Raw genomic sequence first — 27,010 nt, forward strand, 5'->3', positions numbered from 1 at the left:
AGCATTAGATGCCCACTAAGCAATACTTCAGCAATATTGGATTTAGTTTATTTGTTACATGCAAAAACTCTAAGTTTGAAATCCTAAAGTGGAATCCAACTTTTTTTTTAAAAAAGGTGTTATTGCTTCTATTCAGGAATTGTAACATTGCTCTCAGATGCAAGAATGCTTAAACCCTCCGGCTGACAAGAACCAAAGCTTACTCTTGGGGTCTTTTCTCTTCATGATTCCAACACACTTACTTTGCAAACAAACTATCCAGTTGATTAAGCACATCCTTGGGAAATATCTATTACCTAGCCCACTGTATGCCATACTGTCTGCGATTGAGTGAAAAAGAGTATAGCCTCAATGACAGTGACAGATATGATTCTATGATAATATTCTGAAACTCTAACCGTGAAGAAAGAGGTTATTCAGCCCACTGACTCTACACCAACGCTCTTAAAAGCATTCTACCCGTACTCTCCCCTTCCCACCAACCCCATACCTATAACCCTGCAATTCCCATGACTAATCCACCTAACCTACACATCTCCAGGCACTAAGGGCAATTTACCACAGCCAATCCACTGAACCTGCACATCTTTGGACTGTGGGAGAAAACTGGAACACCCAGAAGAAACCCACACAGACACAGGGAGAATGTCCAAATTTCACAGATAGTCACTCAAGGATGGAATTGAACCCGGGTCCCTGCCGCCATGAGGCAACTGTGCTAACCACTGAGCCACCATCTCTTTTCAGAGAGGGAGATTAACTCAGGCCTCTCTATGAGTAGCAGCACAGGTACAGTTTAAGAGCTAATTTCTAAACCAACTTCCACCTCTTTACTACAAAAAAGGGGTTGTGATACGGGTCAAAGAAAATACATTCCTTGTTTGTCATATTACAAAGTGATAGAAAAATGAAGTAAAAATAAATTTACAGAAATTAGTTATCAACTTTTCCCCACCCGTTTATTTTTCTGTTTCCCTCAATATAGTCATTTAAATAAGAGTAAAACTCCAATATAATGGCACCCACTACACTGAGTCTTACGTTACTTCACCAAGGAGGCATCATTCTGGTGAAGTCAGTATTTACACTATTCAGCAGGGGTCAGTGTATCAGGAGTTTGTGACTGCTCTTTTCTAATTTCAAGCCAAGACCCAGTGCAGTGTTTCACTGCCATATAAATCAAGATGAGCTAAAGCAGCACAGATGAGTAGTCATCCTTAAACCTGCTTCATTTATAGTTCAATACAACCCCAGTTATTTCCACAATAAAACATTTTAACAAACTTGAATTGTGTTTCTGGATTAGCAAAAAGCATATCATAAATTACATTCATGGTGTACAAGACTAGGTTGAATTTACAGGTGTGTGAAAATACTGTAGTTCAAAAGTTTAAGTGTTTTATGATGAGGTTTTATTAGTTGTGCAATTATCAAATCACAATTATGTATTGTGGTTACACTTTTTCACAAAACCTAAAAGTATAAATCTAGTATTATTTCGTTGATTTTGTATGTGCTGTACAACTATATCAGGTTGTGGTATGAAATATACTTACTAACAAGAACAGAAATTTTAATCTTTTAAAAAAGAAATAATTATTGCACAGGATTATCTGCATTAATTGTACTTCTCCACATCATACCTGTTAAACGTGTTCTCACTAGCAATGTACTTATCCAGTCGGCCCAACGGTGTTAGCATCTCGTCTTGAGAAACAAAATCCAAGGCTGAAGGTATAATAAGGACATCAGACTCTGAGCTGTAGTCATCCACACCAACTGGCAGAGACATCAGAAATGTTAATTGTAATTGCAACCTGTTTGTACTTTAAATTTGAACGACTCCTTATACATAGTGTTGATAACCAGAAACTCAATGTACTGTATTATTGTTACAAATGTCCAGCCAGTTGAGAGCAAATGCAAGCAATAAAGGCACTATATGATGTTAATTGCACTGCTATCACAATGTTGCTGTGACAAACAATATCATTGAGTTGGTTGAAGTCATAGTTGGGATACTTAAGACGTCATTAAGCCGATTGCTCAATTATTTGCAATAAACTTTCTCATACATTTGACTGCAAACTCAACTCACACAGCAAAGTGAAGTCACACTGCCAGTGTGGTCATTTAACATCAGACTGACTTTCAGAACTTGATTCTAAAGTTCTTCACTTAAACACTTGTGTCATATTTATCAAGTTTTTTGATGTATTCTTTTTCCTTTTACAGTTTTATAAGAATCTGAATTAGACATACAAGTTAAAGGCAACGCTCCTCCTCTGACAACACCGTGGACTTCTTTACATCTACCAGCGTGATCTAGAATATCATCAGCTGTAAAGATGCAACAAGTTTATAGGATTATCTACTGAACCATTTAGAACGAAGTTATTACTGTCTGGGAAGAATCAATTCTCAGCTGTTCTTGCTTTGGAAGTTACATTGTTCTGCGTTAAGGGGAGTAAACTCAGCAATGGCTGCCTTATCTGGTTGCTATCCTATAGCATGAACTACAAGCAAAGACTCCCTCAGAGTTAAGCAGCTTTTCAACATTCATCATAAAAGTCTAGTGATTAAGGGCCACTTAAGACTTCAATGGACGCTCCATATCTGACCGAGTCAAGAAATGTGAAATTTCAATCTAGGTCAAAATGCCAAGTGCAGTGGGCAGCCTTCCAACTCATGCTCCCTCATATTAAAGGGCATGGTACATTCAAACAAAACAAGAATTCCACCCACTAGAGAAAGTTGAGAGTTCCAATGAGACACAGAAAGGCACTAACAGTCCTCAGACAAAGTGATTCAGAGAGGAAATTAATCATATCAGTTAAAGAGCTAGGTATTTTAACAAATTAAGAATTTCTAAACTGCCATAACTCATCAGCCCAGGGGTCTCAGGACACGGATACTCCAAGCAACTGAAACACCTTGCCTGGCCACGCCAACTCTTCTGCCCTCACAAATCAAGACTAAAGATTCATTTTGCCACCAGAGTAGGTCTGCAATAAATGGTGCCCGAAGGGCTTTGGGAAACATAGTAGTCCACAGGTGATTATATAAAAATCACAAAATAACAGTCAGGCATATCAAGTAGTTTGGTATGACTCAACATCTCTTGCAGCTATCAACGTTCACAACGTACAGATTTTAAAGTACAACAATTTGGTATAAAGATCTCACGTTCACAAAAATCAGTTTCTACGCAAATTGAAACAAAAACAAAAACTCAAATGACCCTGGTACTAAGCACATATCTGTCTACTCTTTAGGACGTGTATTTAATTACTCCATACCCAGAATCACATGCATTATTGAGGCAGGGGACTGCTCTGTTCACAGTTTATTGAATATCTACAAATAGGTATTCACATACACATGTGCCTCTGTGACAACTCCACGGAACGTTGAGTAATTGGGACCAGCCTCAATAATGATCCGGGGACAACAGCTGGTATTAGTTAGATACACAAATATTCAGCTGGTAGTCCCACTCTTAGCTCAGACACTTTTGAAATGGCTACAACTTGATAGATAGAGCAGAGACCGAACATCACAGGAGGCAACCTGGAAGAAAACCTCCAATCTTACCACTTGGCCATAAGACCCAAAGAATTCTATGAAATTCTGTTAAAGATCCTTTTAACCCCATTCTCTGGCTGTCTGGCAGAAAGTAGTCTTCTTTCTATGCCAGCACCTTGCCTCTAACACCATGGTCCCTGATCTTACTCAGCCACCTCCTGTGCAGTACCTTGTCAAAGGCCTTCTGGATAACATCCAGTCAAGTATCTGGGTCATTTTGGGAAGAAAATTTAAAAGGATATCACTTATGCAGAAACCTTAGAAGCAGGACTCTGAAGTAAGAATGAAACACTGATAAATGTAGACCTACTTCTGTCTTCACAATTTGATGCCGTAGTAAAAGCTTCAACGTTGAAATTGACACACCATAAATTTAGAACACCCAGATGACCTAAGGGCTGACTTTTCAACCTGAAGATGTGGAAAGGAACTTCATTCAGAAATTTGGGGAATCAATGACATTTTAATTCACCAGAAGCCATTAGGCTATGCCAACATGATGAACTTTGTACAAAAACATTTGATTATGGATTCTTACAATTTTTAAACTAGTCAATTGACTAGTTGATCAATTTATTCTTTGTTCTGTCATGAATCTCCTAAAATTACCAATATAAAAATGGAAAGTTGAAATGTTATCAGAACAAGCACTAACTTAGTGCTTTCAACTGTTCGAAATCAGCTGCAAGGGTACCTGCAGAATGCTTCACAACAGCATTATCTGATACATTAAAACACCAAGCAAAGGCACCAAAGATTTCCAATTTTCTCACTTATTTACTTCAATATTCTTGGTTCAATTGTTTTCTCCATTTACGGAAAATATCACTGGCAGGGACTCGTCTAATTTCATTTGAGAAACTGAAAACGTGCCACCTTCTTGACCACTTAGTGGACCACACAGCCATTTTGGTGAGTAGTGAAGAGTCAAATTCATGCAGACCAAGCAGAGATGACAGATATCCTTCTCCCAAAGAGTTATTAATGAACCAATTTGTTTTTTCACAATCATCTAGTAGCATGGCATTTACCATTACAATACTAGCTTCTTATTCCAGGCCCACCAAATTGACATGGACAGAAATGTGTTTTGACTCCAGATCACTAGTCTGGGCCTCTAAATTACTATGCTATTGTTCTTCATATGTTTATTTTCACAATATTCTTGCATTCATAAATAGATGCAAACACATCCTTCTGGTCTTGGTTCTTCCAAAAATTTCAACTATGCAACCTCTTTTCCTACCACATCCTTATTGCTTACTATGCTCTCACAAAGTGTTTACACAAGACCAGCCTACATTCCATTATTTCTCAAATAACTGGCCCAATAATTAAAACATGTCTTTAATCTAATGTTAAATACTTGTATCAGATCAGTATTTGAATTGTTAAACTGAACAAATTTCATTCATGCTTTTCTTGGCAGATACTGCTGCTTTAGAAGACTCTACTGAATACATTGAGGTGTCATATTCCAGAGTCAAAGTTCAATTTAAGATCAAAAACCTTTGATGACGATCACAGAAAACTACTTAGTCAAAGCAAGCTCTGTCAATTTTCTTTGCAGCTTTAACTCAAGCAATATATTTTCAAACCTCCCAATCCTGAGGCAGACATTATGTAAATTATGTTCTAAAATGCAAAATGCTTGCATACAGTTCAATTACTGCCTATGATAAAATGCATAGAAGTTTGAAAAATTACTAGCATGCTGTTTAAATGTGGCTGGGGGGGGGGGGTATCAAAACTTAGCCTGATCCTGCACTAATTCACGTACTTGTAAAAATAAAGCCCTGTGCAGTCAGAATCCAGGAGTTACTATTGTTCCCAAACCAGAGGCACTATTGCCAATTGCAGCTCCAGCCGGCATAACCAAAACGCAGCAAATGTCGAAGACTAAACGAGATCTTCCTGAAATTCACAGTACAGTCACAATGATAAAATCACAAAAGCCTAACTGTCAAGTAACTCATGACATATTACTCAATATGATATTCTTTTGTTTATTTTGGTTAGATCTACATACTATTGAAACTACCCTTCCAAGAGAACACTGGCATCACAACTAAAGTATAAAGCATGCAAAAAAAATCAAACACACACAGATACCTGAAACTTAGCACAGAAAGCAGGCTTATAGTGCTTTGCAACTAAGCCATCAAGCTAATCTAAAAGCTTTCCTAATGTGAATGTCATAATATGCTGAGAAGTACATAAAAGAGAGGAGTTAAACTTTAGAATGATTTAGAAAGAAAATGCAACTTTTAGCGAATCACTGATTAAATGAGAGCCAGTGACTTTAAACATAGCTAACTGGGACAATTTAACTTTATACAGCACAGAAGGAGAACAACCCAAACTAGCTTATCCTTGAATAAACTGCCCAACCTCGACTCTCCCCTAATTTTGCTGCACCCATAAATATTTACCCCCACCCAAGTTCCTTTCAATTAATCTGCTTCCAAAACCCTTTCTGACAATGCACTCAGTATCATTATAAGCAATATTAAAACGAAAATTACTTGAGTCCTCTTTTGTCTGGCTCCTGACGTCGTACAAGTGAAAATCATTTCTCTCTACATCCACTGTATCAAACTATCATCTGGACAACCTTTGTTTAAATTTTCTGGGTTCCAAGCCTTTAGTTTTGTGGAGCAACTAAAGTCTCCGATACCTGGAAGCATTCAGGAAAAATAATTTCGGCACTGCAAAGTCTAATTTATTCCTAAAGTGTGGTGTCCATGATTGGATATAATGCTCCATCTCTGTTTGTAGCAGTAATTTATGACGGTTTAACATAATTTATTAGTTTCATAGAATTGAAACACAGTGTACGAAAACTAAAATGCCTAAGATGCTTCTTTTAAAAGCACACTTCAACTTGGTCTGCCACCTTCAAAAAGAATACATTCAGGAACCAGAGTGGGACATTTTGTCACTTGAGCCTATTCTGCCAATTAATTACATCATGTCTGATCTGCATGTTAACTCCATCCAACCTCTGTTTTACACAAATCTCAGTTCTGAATTTTACAATTAAGGGCAGAATTCCAGATTTCATGACCATGTAGATCAGGACTTGTTTTTCAACATCATCTTTGAACAGCTTAGCCTCAAAAGCTTGAGTTATGCCCCAATTTATTCTGGACTTCCGCACCAGAAGAAATAGTTGAAAGACCAGATGGCACAATTCTATCATCCTTAATCTTTGCACAAGTCAACACAAGCTTGACCTTTGTAGCCTGTCCTCATAATGTAGCCCCTTTAGAGCCAATATCTTTCAAATAAATCTGTACTACTCGTACTCATAAAACAGGAATGGCATGCCTAATATATCGATATCAGCTTTCGGGTGTGGGTGTGGGTGTGTGTCAGAACTCTGGCCAAATCTCAACGTTCACTTCCTCCTACAGTCAACATATCTTCCAAAACATGCAGCGTCAAGAACTCAATATAGTACTCCAGACTGGTCTAACCGGAGACCCATATAGGTGAAACATAGCCTACACATCATCTTTAGCCTAAACAGTTTCGGTAAAAGCCAGAATTCCATTGGCCTAAATTAATGCCTCTACGGTGCCATTAACCTTTTCATAATTCCTGTACTTGGTTCCTACAGTCCCTCATTGCACACAGTTCTTGCTGTCATTATTTTGGAAAGCTCTGATCTGTCTTTCTCAGATTGAGATGACCTCTCACCTTTCAACATGGAACTCTTCTGCCAGAGATTTGACCACTTACAATCTATCCATGTCCCTATGCAACTTGCAGATCCAAATAACACTATTCACTGTGATACATAAAATGACATGTAAGCTTGCTGACAATAGGCAGCTCTGTTTCACTTGTCATTTTTAACTACTGTGAAATGTTGAAGGCTTGTGCCAATCCCTAGATGGCTGTTCCTGCAACCCCCTGAAGTTGTGTCATCTACTTCCCAATGCCATTCCTAATTCTTTGTAACATAATACATGAATTGCACACCTTTGACATCTGTCATGCTTCTGCCCATTCTATTAGTATATCATTCTGAACTGAACTCGTACTGTACTCCTCACATACAAGCACATTTTATTCACAATAAACTTGAAAAATTATGAATACCCATTTCCAGAAAACAACTAAAAATATTTAAGTAGTTCTGTTTGTAACTCTGCTGGGAACACCAACATGCACTGCTTAGTGCCCACATTGTGCCATTGTCTCTAAATTACAGACTTGTTAACAAAGGTGAAGCCTATTTTATGGTCACATAGCAAATATCTTTTCAGAATCCATCTACTGACCATTAATTGCACGATTTTCATAAGAATCTTCATTATTTCAACATAGAACTCGATCACATTTATCTGAAATAGTACATCTCAATCAAATTCAAGTCAATGATCATTTATTGTTCAATGCGTTTGCAAGTGAAAGGGAATTCTGACTCATATACCATGCAGTCTCCAGAACCATCATTACAATGGGCTCTTTATAATCCTGCGTTTTTTTTCTTGGTGGGAACGAGGGTAAAACATCTGCAATTTTCTAGTCCCCGAACGTGGAAACATTGAAGATTAGCTAGCGTCAAAGAGATTGTTGCTATTTCTTTCTGCGCCAGGTAGCTTTTCTACTTGAAAAGCTACAACATTTTAAAAGACTTCCTTTGACTTATGCTTATATCCAATTTTAAAACCAAAGGTTGTGGAAGAAATTGTTACATGTTTAAAAAGAAGTTACTGAAACTGTGGTGTTCACACCACTACTTTGTTCATGCCATGTGAGAAGCCATATGTAGAAGACACTGCAGGGTGTGCACACAGAATTAATTTTGGTCAGCAACAAGTAGCTGATTGGTCACAATTACACATAGCAGTCATGAATGCCAGAAGGTGATGACCACTCTGGTTCTGGGGAAGCTGAAGAGCTCATGGTTATGAACAATACAGAAAAAAGCCTTCAGAATGTTTGAAGGGCAAATTGTGTGTGCACTTCCCAACAGTAAGATTATCTGAAGCTTGGAAGTCAGTTTTTCTCCCATCAGTTATGGCAAGTTACTGATTCAAGACAACTACTAAGAGACTTTTTAAAGTTAGTGTACTAGTTATGCCACGCCTTGTACAAAGCAAAGGAGCCTGGTAGGAGAAAAAGGGATGAAGAACAAAGCCCTGGCAAGCGAAAGGGTCATCTCAATTAACCATGCAGATGGGCGCTATTTAGCTATGGTTCTGTTTTGCTCCTGCAATTTTTAATTATCTACATCTGTACAGGGGTTTTTGAAGATGGTTACATTTTTAACTAGTAGAGCCATCTGCTAATAGCTCAATAGCTGTTTACTTATGATTACAATTTATTTAGAATAAACAGTAGCTCATGTTAAGTACAGGAAGTTAGTCAATGTTTTCTGTTAACTTGATTTCAACAGGTAACCTGTTAAATGGGAGAGCAATCATTAAATTATTAACTTTTGTGGTGACCCCAGGAGTGGAGCTTGAGAATCAGGCACGTTGGTGAGTGGATCAAAAAACATTTACTATCACGGTCATGCTCTCTGCCATTAAGTAATTTCTTTTCTGGCTCCAAGTCAGCCCTTTTCCTTTTTACTTGCTCATAATGGCCCATATATGCTGCCTTGGTCCCTCTTTTTCAGATGCAAAAATTAATGTAGAATCTTGCAAATAAACAAGAAGATATCTGCCTTCGGACTCAATTTAAACTCTCATAGCAAGAATATTTGAATTGGTAACTGAAAATTGGTGTTTTGGTTCTTGTGATCAAAGCTCTCCAATTATCCGAAGTCCAAGGTACTCATGAAATTCATTTATTTCATCAATTTGTAGTCAGAAATAAACATAAAAATGTACCATCTACATTTGACAAGATTGAACAGATATCAATACCAATGAAAGTAAAATGGGTTCTTGTGGCACAGTGTGATACCACGACCTCTGAGCCAGAAAGCCTGGGTTCAAGTTTCACCAGCTCCAGAAGTTTATTGTAAGAGAACTGAACAGGTTGATTAAAATAATTACAAAGCCAAAATACTTGTAACTCTTGCTGACTGCTGTTACTCTCTTGAATAAATCTGTCAAAGTCAACAAACAGAGAAATTCAAATGCACCTGTCAAAGTTTGCTTCAACCTCATGTTGATGTAGTAACCACTCTCAAAATACATGTGGTTCAGTTGCTATCACATTGGTGCTATTTTAGGATGACAGATCCATTTCTGAAATACATATGCACCATAAAGCAAAGTGATACCTCCTTGCTTTAATTCCCTTAATTACCTTAAAGAGGTGAAGACTTGAACAAGATTACAGAATCCTAGGTTATTGCCAACTTGTAGTTGTAGTGAAAACTTAAATATTTGCAAAAACAATGAAAGATAGATACACGAACAAGCTCCCTGAGCACAGTCATCTATTTTCCTTTTCTCTCCTTTTGCTAGCTTTCTGAAACAAGAATTGACAACTACAGGTTTCTGACAATGCAACTTCAAGGTCTGGCGTACAAAACAAGGTGCATGTGAACTCAAATCTCTGACCTTTCAATTGTGAGGAAACACGTCAATTTACACTTAGCAGCTTTGTTAGCTTAGTTGAGACCAGGAAATTCAACGAGAGTCTTCAGTCCACAGGGACAGCACAGTTAAAAGCTGCTCGTTCAGTGTGCACGTACGCATGCAAAGCCATGATGCAATATGTACAGTCATTACTTAACACAGGGATCATGGCACAAACCTGAATAAAACACCTATTTTGCCAAAATACTTATGCATTTGTGTATTGACAACATGTGCATATAAAACATAACGTGTATATACATACATGCTACTGATTCAGATACTGCACCGAAGTATAAAAAGTCTAAAGGACTTTCAAAAATTGATGCCAGTTGCTCTCAAATATACAATTTGAAAGGAATTCAGAAGTGACTGGCTTATGCACACACTGATGCAACTTTTGACAATTTCAAACATTTATAATTCATCTTAAAAATTAATATTCAATTCATCATAAAATATTCCAACATTCACATTCAAAACATTGTTTGCATTGTCAAAATATCATAACAAACATGTGCCACTGCAACTGTGAAAATTTTTAACAGAAAATTCAGAATAAAAATGGCAGTAGCTTTTCTCTATTTTTCAATTAAAATCCAAATCATGTACACATTAACATTCTCAGATTTTCATTATGTTCACAAGTTATGGTCAGCAGCAGCAGTAAAATTGCCAAAATTATTAGGTGGGTTGTTTTTTTAACCTAGAAAAAACATTGTCAGAGCCTGATGGATATTGGAACTATGCTTTGAACATCTGACAAGTATGAGCAGCAAGCTCAACTACAGTGCAATCAAACTACCTAGTACCACTTGCCATCCAAGTTACACATGAAAAATAGCCACTTGGACTAGGGATTGGGAGAACATCCCTCATTATCCAACAATGGAGCAAAAAGAAATAAATTGGACTGCCTTATTTTGGCAACAACTTCTAAGTTTTCATTTGTATACAACAGTTAACGCCAACGCAATGCTGAATAAGCTGATGAAATGATAATACCAGTCAAACAGTTTCAAATGGCACTTTGGCAGACAAACTGACAGCACGCAATTCCAGGAAACGTGTTCCCGATCGGAGGACAAAGAAAACACCCCCAATTTCCTCTAAATAAAACCTCAGCTTCCTTTCTCTTCCACTGCCCAAAAAAAGACTAAGACGGACTCTATACAATCCAGTTCTTTTTCTAAAAAGAAACTTCCATTATCTCTTCCAAATTCTAGGCTTCAGCATTTCCGCTTCCACCACAGTGTTCAAGTCGGACTCTCCTCTGTCAAATACATTCTACACAGAATCAAATACTGGCAAGTTATTGCAGAAAGGAAGCTTATCGCTGCATTCCACATTCTCCCAAAACCCCCCGCCCCCCCAAACCCCACTTTTAATCTGAGGCCGAAACGGTTTTGCTTTTCGTTCAGGGTGGGGAGACAGATCTGCTCGATGAAACCTAGATCCTACCACAAATTCCCGAGTGTAGAAGGTACAAAGGGAGCGGGTGAGAAAGAGAGAGAAAAGAGTCGCCATAACCTTAACCACCGACCTCACCCCGCAAACCCACTCCCCACTCCCCGCCAGGCCCACTCACTCATCACTCACATCCGTCCAGATCCTCCTGCAGCTCCTCCTGCACCAACGACAAATCTGCAGCAAGTTTTTTTTTTAAAAAGCAAAGAAAGCCGGTGGGAAGAGAGAGAGAGAGAGAAATGAACAATTAAAACCCTTGTAACAATCGTAAATTCGAAAAAAATACCAGCTCCAGAAGCCGTCAGGGTTTAGAAATAAACTTTTCCTTCAACCCTCCGTCACACAAAAAAATTGCGATAACATTTACAGATCGCCCTCTTCGAATAATTAAAAGCAAAACCAAAACCAATTGGTGAAAGTACAGTTAAACAAATAAATACATTAATTAAATAACTAGGAACCAACTCTCCCCTACCCGCCATCTTGCACCCTCCTGGTCCTACATTTAAAATATTCCCCCCAGTCCCTGACCCAGCCCCTGCCTGTTTTACAGGAATGAGCCTCCGCCGGAACTGACCGGGCAGCACCCAGAGCGCTGAAGGGAAAGCCCTCCGCCCCCTGGAGGCAATGTAGTGTATCACCAACATTGGAAATGCCATAATTTTACTTGGTTGCACCTCCTTCCTCAAGAATTTTAATTTGGTGTCTGACATTGCATGTTGGCATCGTTGGTTGGCATGTGATGCAGAGCAATGCCAGCAGCATGGGTTCAATTCCCACAACTGCTGAGTTTGCCATGAGGTATTTTCCTTAGCCGTCAATTTGGCTGAGATGGGGTGGCCCTCAGGTTAAACCAGTCCTCTCTCTCCAGCAGCCCTCTGCTCCAATGGTACTACGGTGACAGAAAAGAAAGAAATGGTTGTGGTGTGGATATGATTTACAAGGATGTTGCCAGGTTTGGAAGGTTTGAACTATACGGAGAGGCTGAATTGGCCAGGGCTATTTTCCCTGGAGCGTCAGGCTGAGGTGGGGGTGTTGACCTTATGGAGGTTCATGAAAGCATGAGGGACAAGAATAGGGTGAATAGCCAAGGTCTTTTTACCAGAATAGGAGAGTTGAAAGCTCGAGGATTAAGGTGAGAGGGGAAAGTTTTAAAAGGGACTGAGGGGGCATCTTTTTCACGCTGAGAGTGGTGCATGTATGGAATGAGCTGCCAGAGGAAGCAGTGGAGGTGCTTACATTACAACATTGAAAAGGCATCTGGATGGGTACATAATAGGAAGGGTTTAGAGGGATATGGGCCAAATGCTGGCAAAAGGGACAAAATTAATTCAGGATACCTGGTCAGCATGGACGAGTTGGACTGAAGGTTCTGCTTCTGTTCTGTACAACTCGATGACTCTACGTTAATTAATGATGATATTAGCACACACTAGAAAGGGATGTCAATGGCATGGGTTCAATTCCTGCACTGTCTGAGGTTACCATGAAGGATTCCCCTTCTCAGTCTCTCCCCTCACCTGAGGTACGTTGCCATAAGACCATAAGACATAGGTTTGGAAGTAAGGCCATTCGGCCCATCGAACCCATTCCACCATTTAATCATGGCTGATGGGCATTTCAACTCCACTTCCCTGCACTCGCCCCATAGCCCTTGTTGACCCTCAGGTTAAATCACCACCAATCCTCCCTCTCTAATGAGAGAGTGGGACAATGGCAACCCCACCTCTTTTTTTGGTTGTATTTTGTTGTTAAACAATAAAAGGTGAATTTTTGTAAATTCCACTTTATTGATGACAATGATCACTGTCAATCTCATGAAAAGATGGAAAAGCTCCCTATTACACTGTTAGAGAATGAGACATTGTCTCACTTAAAACACATGTATTTGTTATTAAATATTGGATCACACCCATTTGAGCTCACTTTTTCTCCTATGTTAAAGAAGCTTTTGCTGAAAATTATTATAATTCGAGCTAATTTATTTTGGAAAAAGCTTCAGGTTGATTTTACTGCAAGCAAACTAATGCCCTCAAATTCCCTCTTTTAACAACATTATGAATTTCTCTCATGTCACAAGACTATCTTTGGCCACTTTGTCGATGACTTGCCACCCATCATAAGATCAAAAGTGGGGACGATTATTTGCAACTTCGTGGATATTGAAGCAGTTTGTGCCAGCGGTGCAAAAAAATTGTAAATTTAATGATGTGTGTGTATATATATATATATATATATATATATCCAAACTTGGGCTGATAAATGATACGTGAGACACAGCAGGCCAAGCACCATCAGAGGAGCATGAAAGCTGGCGTTTCGGGTCTAGACCCTTCTTCAGAAATGGTGGAGGGGAAGGGGGTTCTGAGATAAATAGAAAGGGGGAGGTGGATAGAAGATGGATAAAGAAGAAGATAGGTGGAGAGGACACAGACAGTCAAGGAGGCGGGTTTGGAGCCAGTAAAGGTGAGCATAGGTGGGGAGTTAGGGAGGGGTTAGGTCAGTCCAGGGGAGGACGGACAGGTCAAGGAGGCAGAATGAGGCTAGTAGGTAGGAGATGGGCGTGGATCTTGAGGGGGGAAGTGGATCGGTGGGAGGACAGCTTGGAGAGGCGGGTACGAGCTGGGCTGGTTTTGGGATGTGTTTGGGGGAGGGAGAGAATTTGTAGCTTTTGTAGTGAAAATTGATACCATTGGGCTGCAGGGTTCCCAAGCGGAACATGAGATGCTGTTCCTACAACCTTCGGGTGGCATCGTTGTGGCACTGCAGGAGGCCCAGGATGGACCTGTCATTCAAGGAATGGGAGGGGGAGTTGAAATTGTTCGTTACTGGGAGGTGCAGTTGTTGGTTGTGAACTGAGCGTAGGTGCTCCACAAAGCAGTCTCCAAGCCACCGCTTGGTTTGCCCGATGTAGAGAAGGCCACAACGGGAACCGCGGATACAGTATACCACATTAGCAGATGTGCAGGTGAACATCTGCTTGATGTGGAAGGTCTTCTTAGGGCCTGGGATGGGGGTGAGGGGTGAGGTGTAGGGGCAGGTGTAGTACTTCCCGCGGTTGCAGGGAAAAGTGTCGGGTGTGGTGGGGCTGGTGGGGAGTGTTGAGCAGACAAGGGAGTCACGGAGAGAGTGGTCCCTCCAGAAAGCGATGGGGTGACCAGTCCCCCTCCACTGGCACCCTCATCCGCTCAGTCGAACTTGTCCTCACCCTCCACAACTTCTTCTTCAATTCCTCCCACTTCCTACAGACAAAGGGGGTGGCCATGGGTACCCGCATGGGCCCAAGCTATGCCTGCTCTTTGTAGGTTACGTGGAACAGTCCTTCTCCTGAACCTACACTGGACCTAAACCCTACCTCTTCCTCTGTTATATCGATGACTATCAGTGCCACCTTGTGCTTCCACGAGAAGCTCGACCAGTTCATCCACTTGGGGTGGATAGGGGTGGGAGGGAAAAATGTCTTTGGTAGTGGGGTTGGACTGCAGATGGCGGAAATGTCAGAGGATGATGCGTTGGACCCAGAGGTTGGTGGGGTGGTATGTGAGGACAAGGGGGATTCTATTTTGGTTGTTATTCTGGGGAGGGGGTGTGAGGGATGAGTTGCGGGAAATACAAGAGACAAGGTCGAAGGTGTTTTCAACCACTGTGGAGGGGAAGTTGCGGTCCTTGAAAAATGAGGAGGTCCAAGAGTGAAATGCCTCAACCTGGGAGCAGATGCGGCGGAGGTGAAGGAATTGGGAATAGGGGATGGTATTTTTGCAGGAAGGTGAGTGGGAGGAGGTGGGCTTGAAATGGATGTCGGTTTCCAGTTTGTTGCCAGAGATGGAAATGGAGAGTCCTGGAAGGAGAGAGAGTATTAGAGATGGTCCTGGTGAACATAAGGTTGGGGTGGAAGGTGTTAGTGAAGTGGATGAACTGTTCAAGCTTCTCGTGGGAGCACGAGGTAGCACCAATACCATCATCGATGTACCGGAGGAAGAGGTAGGGGATAGGGCCAGTGTAGGTTCAGGAGAGGGATTGTTCCACGTATCTTACAAAGAAACAGGCATAACTTGGGCCCATGCGGGTACCCATGGCCACCCCCTTTGTCTGGAATCGAAGGAGAAGTGGTTAAGGGTGAGGACGAGTTCAGCTGAGCGGGATGAGGGTGCCGGTGGAGGGGGACTGATCAGGCCTGCGGGACAGAAAAGAGCGGAGGGCCTTTTGGCCATCTGCATGGGGAATGTAAGTGTTTAGGGACTGGACATCCATGGTAAAGATGAGGTGTTGGGGACCAGGGAATTGGAAGTTTTGGAGGAGGTGGATGGCGTGGGTGGTGTCACAGACATAGGTGGGGAGTTCCTGGACTAAGAAGGTGGAAAATGGAGTCAAGATAAGTGGAGAAGAGTTCGGTGGGGCAGGAGCAGGCGGATAAAATGGGTCAACCAGGTATGGGGTATGTGATGTTTGTTTCATACATGTGACTGACAATGATTCTAAGTGAATTTCTTTTTTACATTCACCAAAATTAGCACTGCTTAGATGCTCCAGCATCGACGTGGTTTATGGATATCAATATTGTTGAAAAGTAGTTTTTGGTTGGAAAGAACTTAATTATTGCTGATAAAAGGTACATTTTGTCGAAGTTTTTTGTGTCACACTCATCAGAACAATTTGCATGAGATGCCAATGCCAAGTGAGTTCTGTACAAGAGAAGAGTTCTAATTGGTTGGCAAGTAGATATTGACTGGTGAACATGTTGCCATGCAGAATCCACTTGTTAGATGATGTTTGGCGATTACCGGTCAAACTTTGCTTAAATTTTACAGCAGGCAGGTTGTCTCGGGTTGGTCAAGGCATTTTCCTAGAAATGAACCAGAACATACTTTGTTGAACTGAACAGCCACAGTGCGCATGCGTGTTCTTTTCATCTGTGTACTTACGTATATAGCCTCAAGCACACATAGGTATGTCATACTGCAAAACTGACCAATAATCTTCACTTAAGCTTTTGTGCTCCTAAGATGCTGCTTGGCCTGCTGTGTTCATCCAGCTCCACACTTTGTTATCTCAAATCCTCCAGCATCTGCAGCTCCCATTATCTCTTATTATCTTCACTTGACTGTCAGTGTAAATCTTCACACATCCCATGTGAGGGATGTGTTGCGGGAAATGCGGGAACGCGGGGCAAGGGCGTTCTCGACCACTGCGGGGGGAAAGTTGCGGTCCTGGAAGAACGTGGACATCTGGGATGTGCGGGAGTGGAATGCCTCATCCTGGGAGCAGATGCGGTGGAGGTGGAGGAATTGGGAATAGGGGATGGAATTTTTGCAGGAGGGTGGGTGGGAGCAGGTGTATTCTAGGTAGCTGTGGGAGTCAGTGGGCTTGAAATGGACATCAGTTTCTAGCTGGTTACCTGAGATGGAGACTGAGAGGTCCAGGAAGGTGAGGGATGTGCTGGAGATGGCCCAGGTGAACTGAAGGTTGGGGTGGAAGGTGTTGGTGAAGTGGATGAACTGTTTGAGCTCCTCTGGGGAGCAAGAGGCGGCGCCGATACAGTCATCAATGTAACGGAGGAAGAGGTGGGGTTTGGGGCCAGTGTAGGTGTGGAAGAGGGACTGTTCCACGTAACCTACAAAGAAGCAGGCATAGCTTGGGCCCATGTGGGTACCCACGGCCACCCCCTTTGTCTGTAGGAAGTGGGAGGAATCGAAAGAGAAGTTGTTGAGGATGAGGACGAGTTCGGCTAGGTGGATGAGGGTGTCGGTGGAGGGGGATTGGTCGGGCCTGCGGGACAGGAAGAAGCGGAGGGCCTTGAGGCCATCTGCATGAGGAATACAGGTGTATAGGGACTGGACGTCCATGGTGAAAATGAGGTGTTGGGGGCCGGGGAATTGGAAGTACTGAAGGAGGTGGATGGCGTGGGTGGTGTCACGGATGTAGGTGGGGAGTTCCTGGACCAAAGGGGAGAAAATGGAGTCCAGATAGGTGGAGATGAGTTTGGTGGGGCAGGAACAGGCTGAGACAATGGGTCGACCAGGGCAGGCAGGTTTGTGGATTTTGGGAAGGAGATAGAAACGGGCCATGCGGTGTTGGGGAGCAATGAGGTTGGAGGTTGTGGGTGGGAGGTCCCCTGAGGTGATGAGGTCATTGATGGTGTTGGAGATGATGGTTTGGTGCTCGGGGGTGGGGTCATGATCAACGATGAGGTAGGAGGAGGTGTCGGAGAGTTGGTGTTTAGCCTCGGCGATGTAGAGGTCAGTGCGCCATACTACCACTGCGCCAACCTTGTCACCCCACCAACCTCCGGACAGGACTGCAAATTTCCCCCCGTAGTGGTCGAGAACGCCCTTGACCGCGTCTCCCGCATTTCCCGCAACACATCCCTCACACCCAGCCCCCGCCACAACCGCCCCCAGAGGATCCCCCTCGTCCTCACATACCACCCCACCAACCTCCGGATACAACGTATCATCCTCCGACACTTCCGCCATCTACAATCCGACCCCACCACCCAAGACATTTTTCCATCCCCACCCTTGTCTGCCTTCCGGAGAGACCACTCTCTCTACAGCTCCTTTGTCTGCTCCACACTCCCCTCCAACCCCACCACACCCGGCACCTTCCCCTGCAACTGCAGGAATTGCTACACTTGCCCCCACACCTCCTCCCTGACCCCTATCCCAGGCCCCAGGATGACCTTCCATATCAAACAGAAGTTCACCTGCACATCTGCCAATGTGGTTTATTGTATCCATTGCAGCTGGTGTGGCTTCCTCTACATTGGGGAAACCAAGCGGAGGCTTGGGGACCGCTTTGCAGAACACCTCCGCTCGGTTCGCAACAAACAACTGCACCTCCCAGTCGCGAACCATTTCAACTCCCCCTCCCATTCCTCAGACGACATGTCCATCATGGACCTCCTGCAGTGCCACAAAGATGCCACTCGAAGGTTGCAGGAACAGCAACTCATATTCCGCTTGGGAACCCTGCAGCCCAATGGTATCAACGTGGACTTCACAAGCTTCAAAATCTCCCCTCCCCCCACTGCATCCCAAAACCAGCCCAGCCTGTCTCTGCTTCCCTAACCTGTTCTTCCTCTCACCCATCCCTTCCTCCCACCCCAAGCCGCACCTCCATTTCCTACCTACCACCTCATCCTGCCTGCTTGACCTGTCCATCTTCCCTGGACTGACCTATCCCCTCCCTACCTCCCTACCTATACTCTCTCCACCTATCTTCTTTTCTCTCCATCTTCGGTCCGCCTCCCCCTCTCTCCCTATTTATTCCAGTTCCCTCCCCCCATCCCCCTCTCTGATGAAGGGTCTAGGCCCGAAACGTCAGCTTTTGTGCTCCTGAGATGCTGCTTGGCCTGCTGTGTTCATCCAGCTCCACACTTTGTTATCTTGGATTCTCCAGCATCTGCAGTTTCCGTTACCACAGAAAATCATTTTTGCTTGCTGCCAGCATCCATTGGTTTCGAACACTATTCATGTTGCTGCATGGTAGCAATATGAGACAGCTAATTTCACCTGGTGCTCAAACATTTCGGGTACCTCGCACTTTCAGGGAATTCTGAGGTAGACAGGGCACTTTTCAGGATAACAAAGTGTGGGGCTGGATGAATACAGCAGGCCAAGCAGCATCTTAGGAGCACAAAAGCAGACGTTTCGGACCTAGACCTGGATACTATGTGACAGCCTTGGGTCCTTTTACGAGTTTATGTCATATACAGCAGTAAATGTTTGATCGGGGTAGCCACTATCCTGCAGGATGGATTTGATGTCCTCTATTTGAGCATCAAAGTTACACAGTCAACAAGTGAGTCAGGCCCTATTTATAATCATGTAACTAGCTGAGCTACAAATGCGTTTTGTATGGGCTGAGTATTCTCTTTGAGTAACTTAGCCCCATTTCTCCTATGCCTGTCCACCATCTTCAAGGCACTCGTCAGGCCTGTGTTTGAATACTTTCCACTTGCCTTGATGATTTATGCTCACAACTTCAGGATACAGCAGCCTGCTTGCTTGACACCCTATATATGAGCTTAAACGTGCACTCCCTCTAGCACAGTGCACAGTTCTTACTGCACACTTGATGCCCAGCAGCAGATCATTGTGTTCCTTCCACAGCAGCCCCGAAACCCACAATCTCTACCACCTAGAAGGACAAGGGCAGCTGACACATGGGATCACCACCCCCTGGAGATTCCTATCCAAGACAACGCAATTATATAGCCCATCACTGTCACTGGATTGCAAATGAGAAAAGAGACCTTGCCAGCGCTGCTCACATCTGTGAATGAATTCAAACAAATTTAACAGGACCTGGATAAGGGCTCATCTCCTGAGACAAAGCCTAATTCTAGGGCCTAATGTGAACTTGCGGGGACCAATTGCTCCTGTGAAGCTGATGTCTAATCTAAAATGATCTAACTCAGTCAATGGAAACATATCTATCATAGGCACTGCTGCGTCACAGTGCCCGGGAGCAGTTTCATTCGAGCCTTGGGTGACTGTGTGGTGTTTACACATTCTCCCTGTGTCCGTGTGGTTTTCTGACGGGTGCTCTAGTTTCCTCCCATAGCCCAATGACCCAGAATTGGTTTGGCCATTGCTAAGTTGCCCATAGTATCCAGGGATGTGCAGGCTGGGTGGATTAGCCATGGAGAATATGGGCATCTGTGGATAGATTAGATTAGGTTAGATTCCCTACAATGTGGAAACAGGCCCTTCGGCCCAACAAGTCCACACTGCCCCTTGAAGCATCCCACCCATTCCCATCCCCCTATAACCCACACACCCCTGAACACTACGGGCAATTTAACATGGCCAGTCCACCTAAACTGCACATCTTTGGACTGTAGGAGGAAACCGGAGCACCTGGAGGAAACCCATGCAGACATGGGGAGAATGTGCAAACTCCACACAGACAGTCGCCTGAGGCGGGAATCGAACCTGGATCCCTGGCGCTGTGAGGCTGCAGTGCTAACCACTGAAACACCGTGCCGCCCACCGGGGAAGTCTGGGACTGGGTGGGCTGAATGGCTTCTTTCTGCACTAACAAAAGACATAAAACCCGGGATTGTCCTCCTTGTCATAGGTCACCAGTATACTATACGTGGTTTCCATTATCATCAATCTAATGTCTGCACATTGATCACAGCAGAGGGAGTGAATGGAATGGTACATACTGCTGAAACTGTGCATCAGTGCTGGAGGGTGTGAATGTTGAAGGTGATGGATCGGATGCCAGTCAAGCAGTCTGCTTTGGCCTGATGGCGTTGAGCTTGGTGAGTGCTGCTGGAGCTGCATTCAGTCAAGTTTGGACTATTCTGCCACACACCTGACTTGTGCCTTTTAGATGGTGACCACAGAATTCGCATCTATTGATTTATTCTAATAGCCTCACCCTTTCTTTAAATGTTAGGACTTAAGTGGCAGTTGTGGAGTTATTTTTAAGGCTGTGTTTATTTCTGCTGCTGTTATTCTGGAATCTTACCTGCAATGCAATCTGTTCCAGGAGCATAGGGATCGTCTTTCAAACAGAATTACTTGTTACAAGGAGTAAAACAAATGCAATGTTTCAAAACGCGAATCTTTCAAAGGATTAAGTTGTTTTATAACGTTCAGAAATGGATTTGGCTGAGAAAACTAGGTGTTAATTCCAACATTTTACTGTGTGCTTAATGTGCCTTAAATAATTAGGTACATGATGAGGTGTCAAGTGATTTGAATTCTCTGGGTGCCATTCCAATTAGAATTTCTCCTCCTTTGCTTTGCACTCCACTCCGCCACAAGTGTGATGCTACCTGTACCTGACCCACCGTTTTTCTAGAATGTTTTCTGCTTATGTCAACTAGCAGATTGGTTCACAGCCAAAAATGTAATATTTCACGCCCTTGATTTACATATAGACATTAGGCGATCTGAAACAAAAACAGAAGTTGCTGGGAAAGCTCAGCAGTTCTGGCTGCATCTGTGAAGGAAAAAAATCAGAGTTGACGTTTCAGGTCCAGTGACCCTTCCTTAGAACTGGGCAATCTAATGTTGTTTGGCACTGCCTTCAACAAGATTCCCAACTCCAGTAAGCACACTTCAGTATTTGCCCTTCACTGTGACTGTTGCTGTCGGATGATATTCAGTAACTTAGCTGTGTCACTATAATTAATTGTTGGATGAGGAAACCTCTAATGTTAAGATTTATTTAAAACTGTCACTCATATCTAGGTACAGTGAAAAGTGGACAATGCTGCCATGCTCCAGCATCATCGATGATAACGGAATAAATTAGTGAATAATTGTGCATATGGTAAAATGTTGAATAAATTATTACTAAGCAGCTATTGCTAAAGCTGAAATACTTCAAAAGTTCATTTTTCCCTGACCTTCACCTTCAATGCTCTTTCAGTTGGCACCATCAGACCTCGCCACCAGGAAATTGGACAAGATGCTCCCTTTCTGCTGCCACTTCCAAGCTGCACCTTGTGGCTCCCACTCTACCTGCAATGCTGGACATCGACCAACAGGCCACCCAACATGGAGCAGGGATGGAGTTATGCGGTGCCACAGTCTCCCTGCAGGAGGGACATCAGCAGAAGGCCCCAGGGCAAGCGAAACAAAAGGAAAAGTGGCCGAGCTACCGAGCTGGGTAGGTAACGATGGAGAGGTAGAGGGAGAAAAGGCAATGATGTGGCCATATGTGGGTGTAGCTAGACTGCCTCATGAGCCCATGAGTGGCTGAACCCCATGCAGAGGAGCCGAACCCTGCTGTCCCCACTGCTGCAATCTTGGAATCAGAAAGCTAACTGTTGGTGCAATTCACCTGAGGGTCACCACAGCCAAGGCAGAGAAGGTGTCGGACCTTCACAGTGGCCTCAGCCAGTACAGGAATTGAACGCATGCTATTGATATTGATGTTGACGTTTTCACATTTCCCCTTTTCTTGTATTTCCACCGTGTAGCTGGCCAACTGAGATGGATTAATAGGATATTGAATGAATGGATAACGCAGTATGGAGCTGGAAGAACACATCAGGCAGGCAACATCAGAAATGCAGGAAACTTGACACTTCGGATTGGGACCCTGCTTCAGAAAGTTTGAATGAAGGGGTAGTCAGTTCTGACAATTCTCCCTTCCTACTATAGTGGTCCAACAAACACTCATTGCCTAGTTTCACACATGAAGAATATGATCAAGAAACCTGAGCAAAATTTAAATCTGTGGAGACCGGGGTGTTGCTCTTTTAGTTATTGGTTTTAGTCACTCTGGCGCAAAAGACCACACGTGTCATTGTTGAATTTCAGTCACCTAGGCCTGCAGCAGTTCCTCTGTGGAGTGACTGTGGCCAAACCATCTTGAACTGCTTCATTCAACAACCTTCCCTTCACATTAAGGTTAGCGAGGAGTGCAGATTGTTGGTGATGACGCTGAAGAAGTCAGTGCTTATATGCAACAATTTAAATTATTAGAGAGAGAAATAGGTTATTGAAGCCATACAGGTAAGTAGAATTGAGACCAGAATTAGATCAGCCATGATTTGACTGAATGTTGGCACAGGTTCAAAAAGCTCCTAAGTCCCACGTTCTCTTATCCTAAGACATTGACAACATTCAGGCTTAAGTTGTAAGTGACATTTGTACCACACCAGTGCAGGCAATGCCCAACAAGACAGAACCTGGCCATCTCCTCTCGATGAAAACGATTATCCATTGGTGACGGTGATGAGGAGGAATTTCTTCTCTTTTCCATTGGTGGAGAGTTCAATGAACAAGGAGCATTGGTCTGGACCAGGATGTTTAGAGGGGATATGAAGAAAGGGTTTCTTTTCACCCAGAGGGTGGAGGGAATCTGGGACTCACTTCCTGTAAGCAAGGTAGAGGCAGAAACCTCCATAATATTGAAGAGGAGTTTAGATGCACAAGGTATAAAATGGGTGAGCTAAGTGCTAGAAAATGGGACTAAAACGGTTATGTGGTTGTTTTTGACCAGCACATACCTGATGGGCTGAAGCGCCTTTTTCCATGCTGTAGACCTCAACATAATATCTTCTTGAATGGTGAGGCAGGCATTAGGCGCTGAATGGCTCATTCCTGCTCTGTTGTCTTATGTTTGTATGTAGTTTGGATTTATCGTGTACAGGGCAATTTTCATATTGCTGGTAAACACCCCGATCGTAGGTGCACAGGAACAGCTCGGCTAGAAGCAAAGCAAGTGTGGAGCGTGTGTCTTCAGGACTATTGTCAGAATGTTGTCAGAGCCCAGAGCCCTCGCAGTGTTCTGTGTTTCTTGATTACATGTGGAGTGAACTGAATTGGCTGTAGACTGGTATCTGTGATGATGAGACCTCTGGAGGAGGTTGAGGTGGATCATCCACTTGGACAGTTGTAGGTGAAGATTGCAGACATCAAGACAATTTGCAGGAATACCATTTCAAAAGGCAAAAAATACATTTGTCCTGCATGAGAGGTTGGTGCTGAAGAGGGGAGAGTGCTCTACAAAATAGGGGACAACCATTCACAAGGTCTTCTCTCAGAGGGTAGTGAACCTGTGGAAGTCTTTATCACTGAAGATTTTTGAGGCTGGGTTCTTAAGTGTGTTCATACAACTGACATTTAATCTGTAAGGCAATCAAGGATTATGCGGGAAAGTGCAGGAAAGAGGATCTGAGGATTATCGGATCAGCCATGATCTCATAGAATGGTGGAGCAGATGTGGTTAGCTGAATGACCTCGTTCTGCCCCTATGTCTTATGATTTAATAGTAACTGGTATTTGGGATGTTGAAGTTCAAAACGTGCACCATCAATATCTTAGAATCTTATCACTCATCAGAAACTGAACTGGACCAATGCATACAGCTCCAACAATACTCAAGAAACTCAATACATTCCTGGATGGGGCAGCTCATTTGATTGGCAACTCAGACACTACCTAACACCACAGACAATACCTTGCACATTCACTGCCCTCACCTGTGCAGCTAGTTGCAGCAGTGTATACCATCCAGAAGAGGTACTTCAGCAACTCACCTAGTCAACAGCAAAGTTATCGTCCAAACAAATGGCATCTTGAATGACAAAAGCAGCAGATGCACAGGAGCACCACCCTCTAAGTCCCCTCTAATCCATTCACCATCCTGACTAGGAACTATATCGCTGCTCCTTCACTGTTGCTGGTTTGGAATCTTGAAACTCCCTTCCTAACTGTGGGTGGGTGTAACGGCATCTCTCAAAGGCAGACATGCTGCACTCTTTATCCTGTACTGGTCCTCACCCACATCTGGCTCCAAGTAGCTGGTGTCATATGATAGGGCCAGCACAGGGCAACAGCTTCAATGGTCTGGCTAAATGAAGCAAAGGTAGCCATTAGGCGTTTAACCCTCAGCTCCTTATGGGATTTGTTTGCCCTGAAATGTGAAGACTGATTCCAGCAGATTACATAGATGAGACCAATCTAATGATCTTGAAGATGGTGAGCACTGCACTGTGGAACACAGAGACACAGAGGACCAGGTCACCCACTGCATTCAGCTTCATCTCCTGCGTCAAGACTCATCAAAGTGAGGCCAGGCTAAGAAACTGAAGCTAACAGTGCACAACTCTCCCTTACTATAATCCAATTCACACCCCAGATAGTCTGTTACTCGAAGGTGGCTCGCCACCATTTTCACAAGCTCAGGTGCAGTGATTGGAACCAGGTAAATCTTATTTACTATGAGATCCTTGATTGGGGTTGTTAACCTGGGCCAATCAGGAAGACCTTGCTGACCAATATAAACAGGGGATTCGGCATCCCCTCACTCCAGGGACTGGCTTGCCACAGTTAGTGTATGGTCCAAATGTAAATCAAGGGTGACTTGGATGTCAGGATACTGGCCTCTGTGCAGTTATTTCATCAGGAAGTGCAACAAATGTGGAAAATGTTTTGAAGTTTTTGAACAAATTTTGGAAGTGGCATGACAGGGACTAGAGATATCTCTTGAACAAAACCTTATTGTGAGTCACTGCCTTCAGGAAAGAAGCATACAATGCAATGAGAGGAACAATGTGCTAAAAACCAGCAAGATTGTATACGTAGACACTTTTATTTTGCTGTTTTTCCTCCTTCTGTTTAAATCTCAATGAGCCACACTCTAATTGTAAGTGCAAAGCTTTTCTGCCAAAACAAGCTCCGAAACAGCCAATTTTCCAGTCTTCGAAGGAAGTTTGTGTTCTTGGTTTAACTCCTCCCTTGTCCCTGAGCCAAGATTGGCAACTTGTCAATTCAAACATTGCAGCATTATATGTGAGATGTCAGTAATAAAGTGCTCAGTGGCATTTTGACACTCTTCAATAATGTTTGTTTTGGAAACACCCACTATTATTGAGCTATTATTTCCAGCTTTTGCTTATTAAAGTCAATCAGGATTTTTCTTTTGAAAAAAACATCTGTGTAGGAATTCAATGTTTAAAAATGTCATTATACTGCTGAAAGAAGATGCATTCAGTCAAAGCTTCTAGTCTTGTACTTAACAGGAAAATTTGCAGGAATACCAATTGAAAGGATAAACCAACATTTTTACTGAATGACAGGAGAATGCTGATTGGTTGGCAAATGGATTATAATTGGTCAAGGCATTGCAGTGCTGAATGTACCAACTAATAATAATTGACAGTTAACTGTCAGGATTTTTAAAAGTTTTAAATCAGGTAGGTTGAATGTGATTGGTCAGGGCATTGCCAACCCAGGATCAACAATCTTCAGTGATAATGACTTCCACAGGTTCACCACCCTCTGAGAGAAGACCTCGTGAATGGTTGTCCCCTATTTTGTAGAGCACTCTCCCCTCTTCAGCACCAACCTCTCATGCAGGACAAATGTTGTTTTCTCTCTCTTGAAATGGCATTCTTGCAAATTGTCTTGATGTCTACAATCTTCAGCTACAACTGTCCGAGTGGATGATCCCCCTCAACCTCCTCCAGAGGTCTCAGCATCACAGATACCAGTCTATAGCCAATTCAGTTCACTCTACATGTAATCAAGAAACACAGAACACTGCGAGGGCTCTGGGCCCTGACAACATTCTGACAATAGTCCTGAAGATATACGCTCCACACTTGCTTTATTTCTAGCTGAGCTGTTCCTATACACCAATAATCCTGGTATTTACCAGCAATGTGAAAATCGCCCTGAAAAAGACAAATCCAAACAACATATGAGCATAAGACATTAAAGCAGAAATAGGCCATTCAGCGCCTCGTGCCTGACTCACCATTCAAGAAGATATTATGTTGAGGTCTACAGCATGGAAAAAGGCCCAACAGCCCATCAAGTATGCACTGGCCAAAAATAACCACCTAATGATTCTAATCCCATTTTCTAGCATTTAACTCATACATTTTATACCTTGTGCATTTAAATTCTTCTTCAATGTTATGAGGGTTTCTGCCT

General features: G+C 43.0%; 1 protein-coding gene across 8 annotated transcripts in view; it reads right to left on the bottom strand.

Moving 5' to 3' along the window:
- Window positions 1-12,115, bottom strand: part of LOC125451661 (serine/threonine-protein phosphatase 4 regulatory subunit 1-like) — a 93,659-nt gene extending 81,544 nt beyond the window's left edge. For 3 of the 8 annotated variants that reach the window (XM_048529106.2, XM_059646231.1, XM_059646232.1), the window contains exons 1-3: window positions 12,076-12,115; window positions 11,733-11,777; window positions 1,644-1,779 (exon numbers count right to left, since the gene is read on the bottom strand). In XM_048529106.2, the coding sequence (XP_048385063.1) occupies window positions 1,644-1,779; window positions 11,733-11,777; window positions 12,076-12,082 (188 nt within the window). In that variant the 5' untranslated portion in view covers window positions 12,083-12,115. Of the gene's footprint in view, window positions 1-1,643; window positions 1,780-11,721; window positions 11,778-12,075 lie in introns of those variants that run through there. The other 5 variants (XM_048529109.2, XM_048529111.2, XM_048529107.2 and 2 more) reach the window with 5 other exon arrangements.
- Window positions 12,116-27,010: the final 14,895 nt, after the last annotated feature.

The sequence above is a fragment of the Stegostoma tigrinum genome, chromosome 5 (genome assembly GCF_030684315.1).
Source record: "Stegostoma tigrinum isolate sSteTig4 chromosome 5, sSteTig4.hap1, whole genome shotgun sequence".
Classification (NCBI taxonomy): domain Eukaryota; kingdom Metazoa; phylum Chordata; class Chondrichthyes; order Orectolobiformes; family Stegostomatidae; genus Stegostoma; species Stegostoma tigrinum.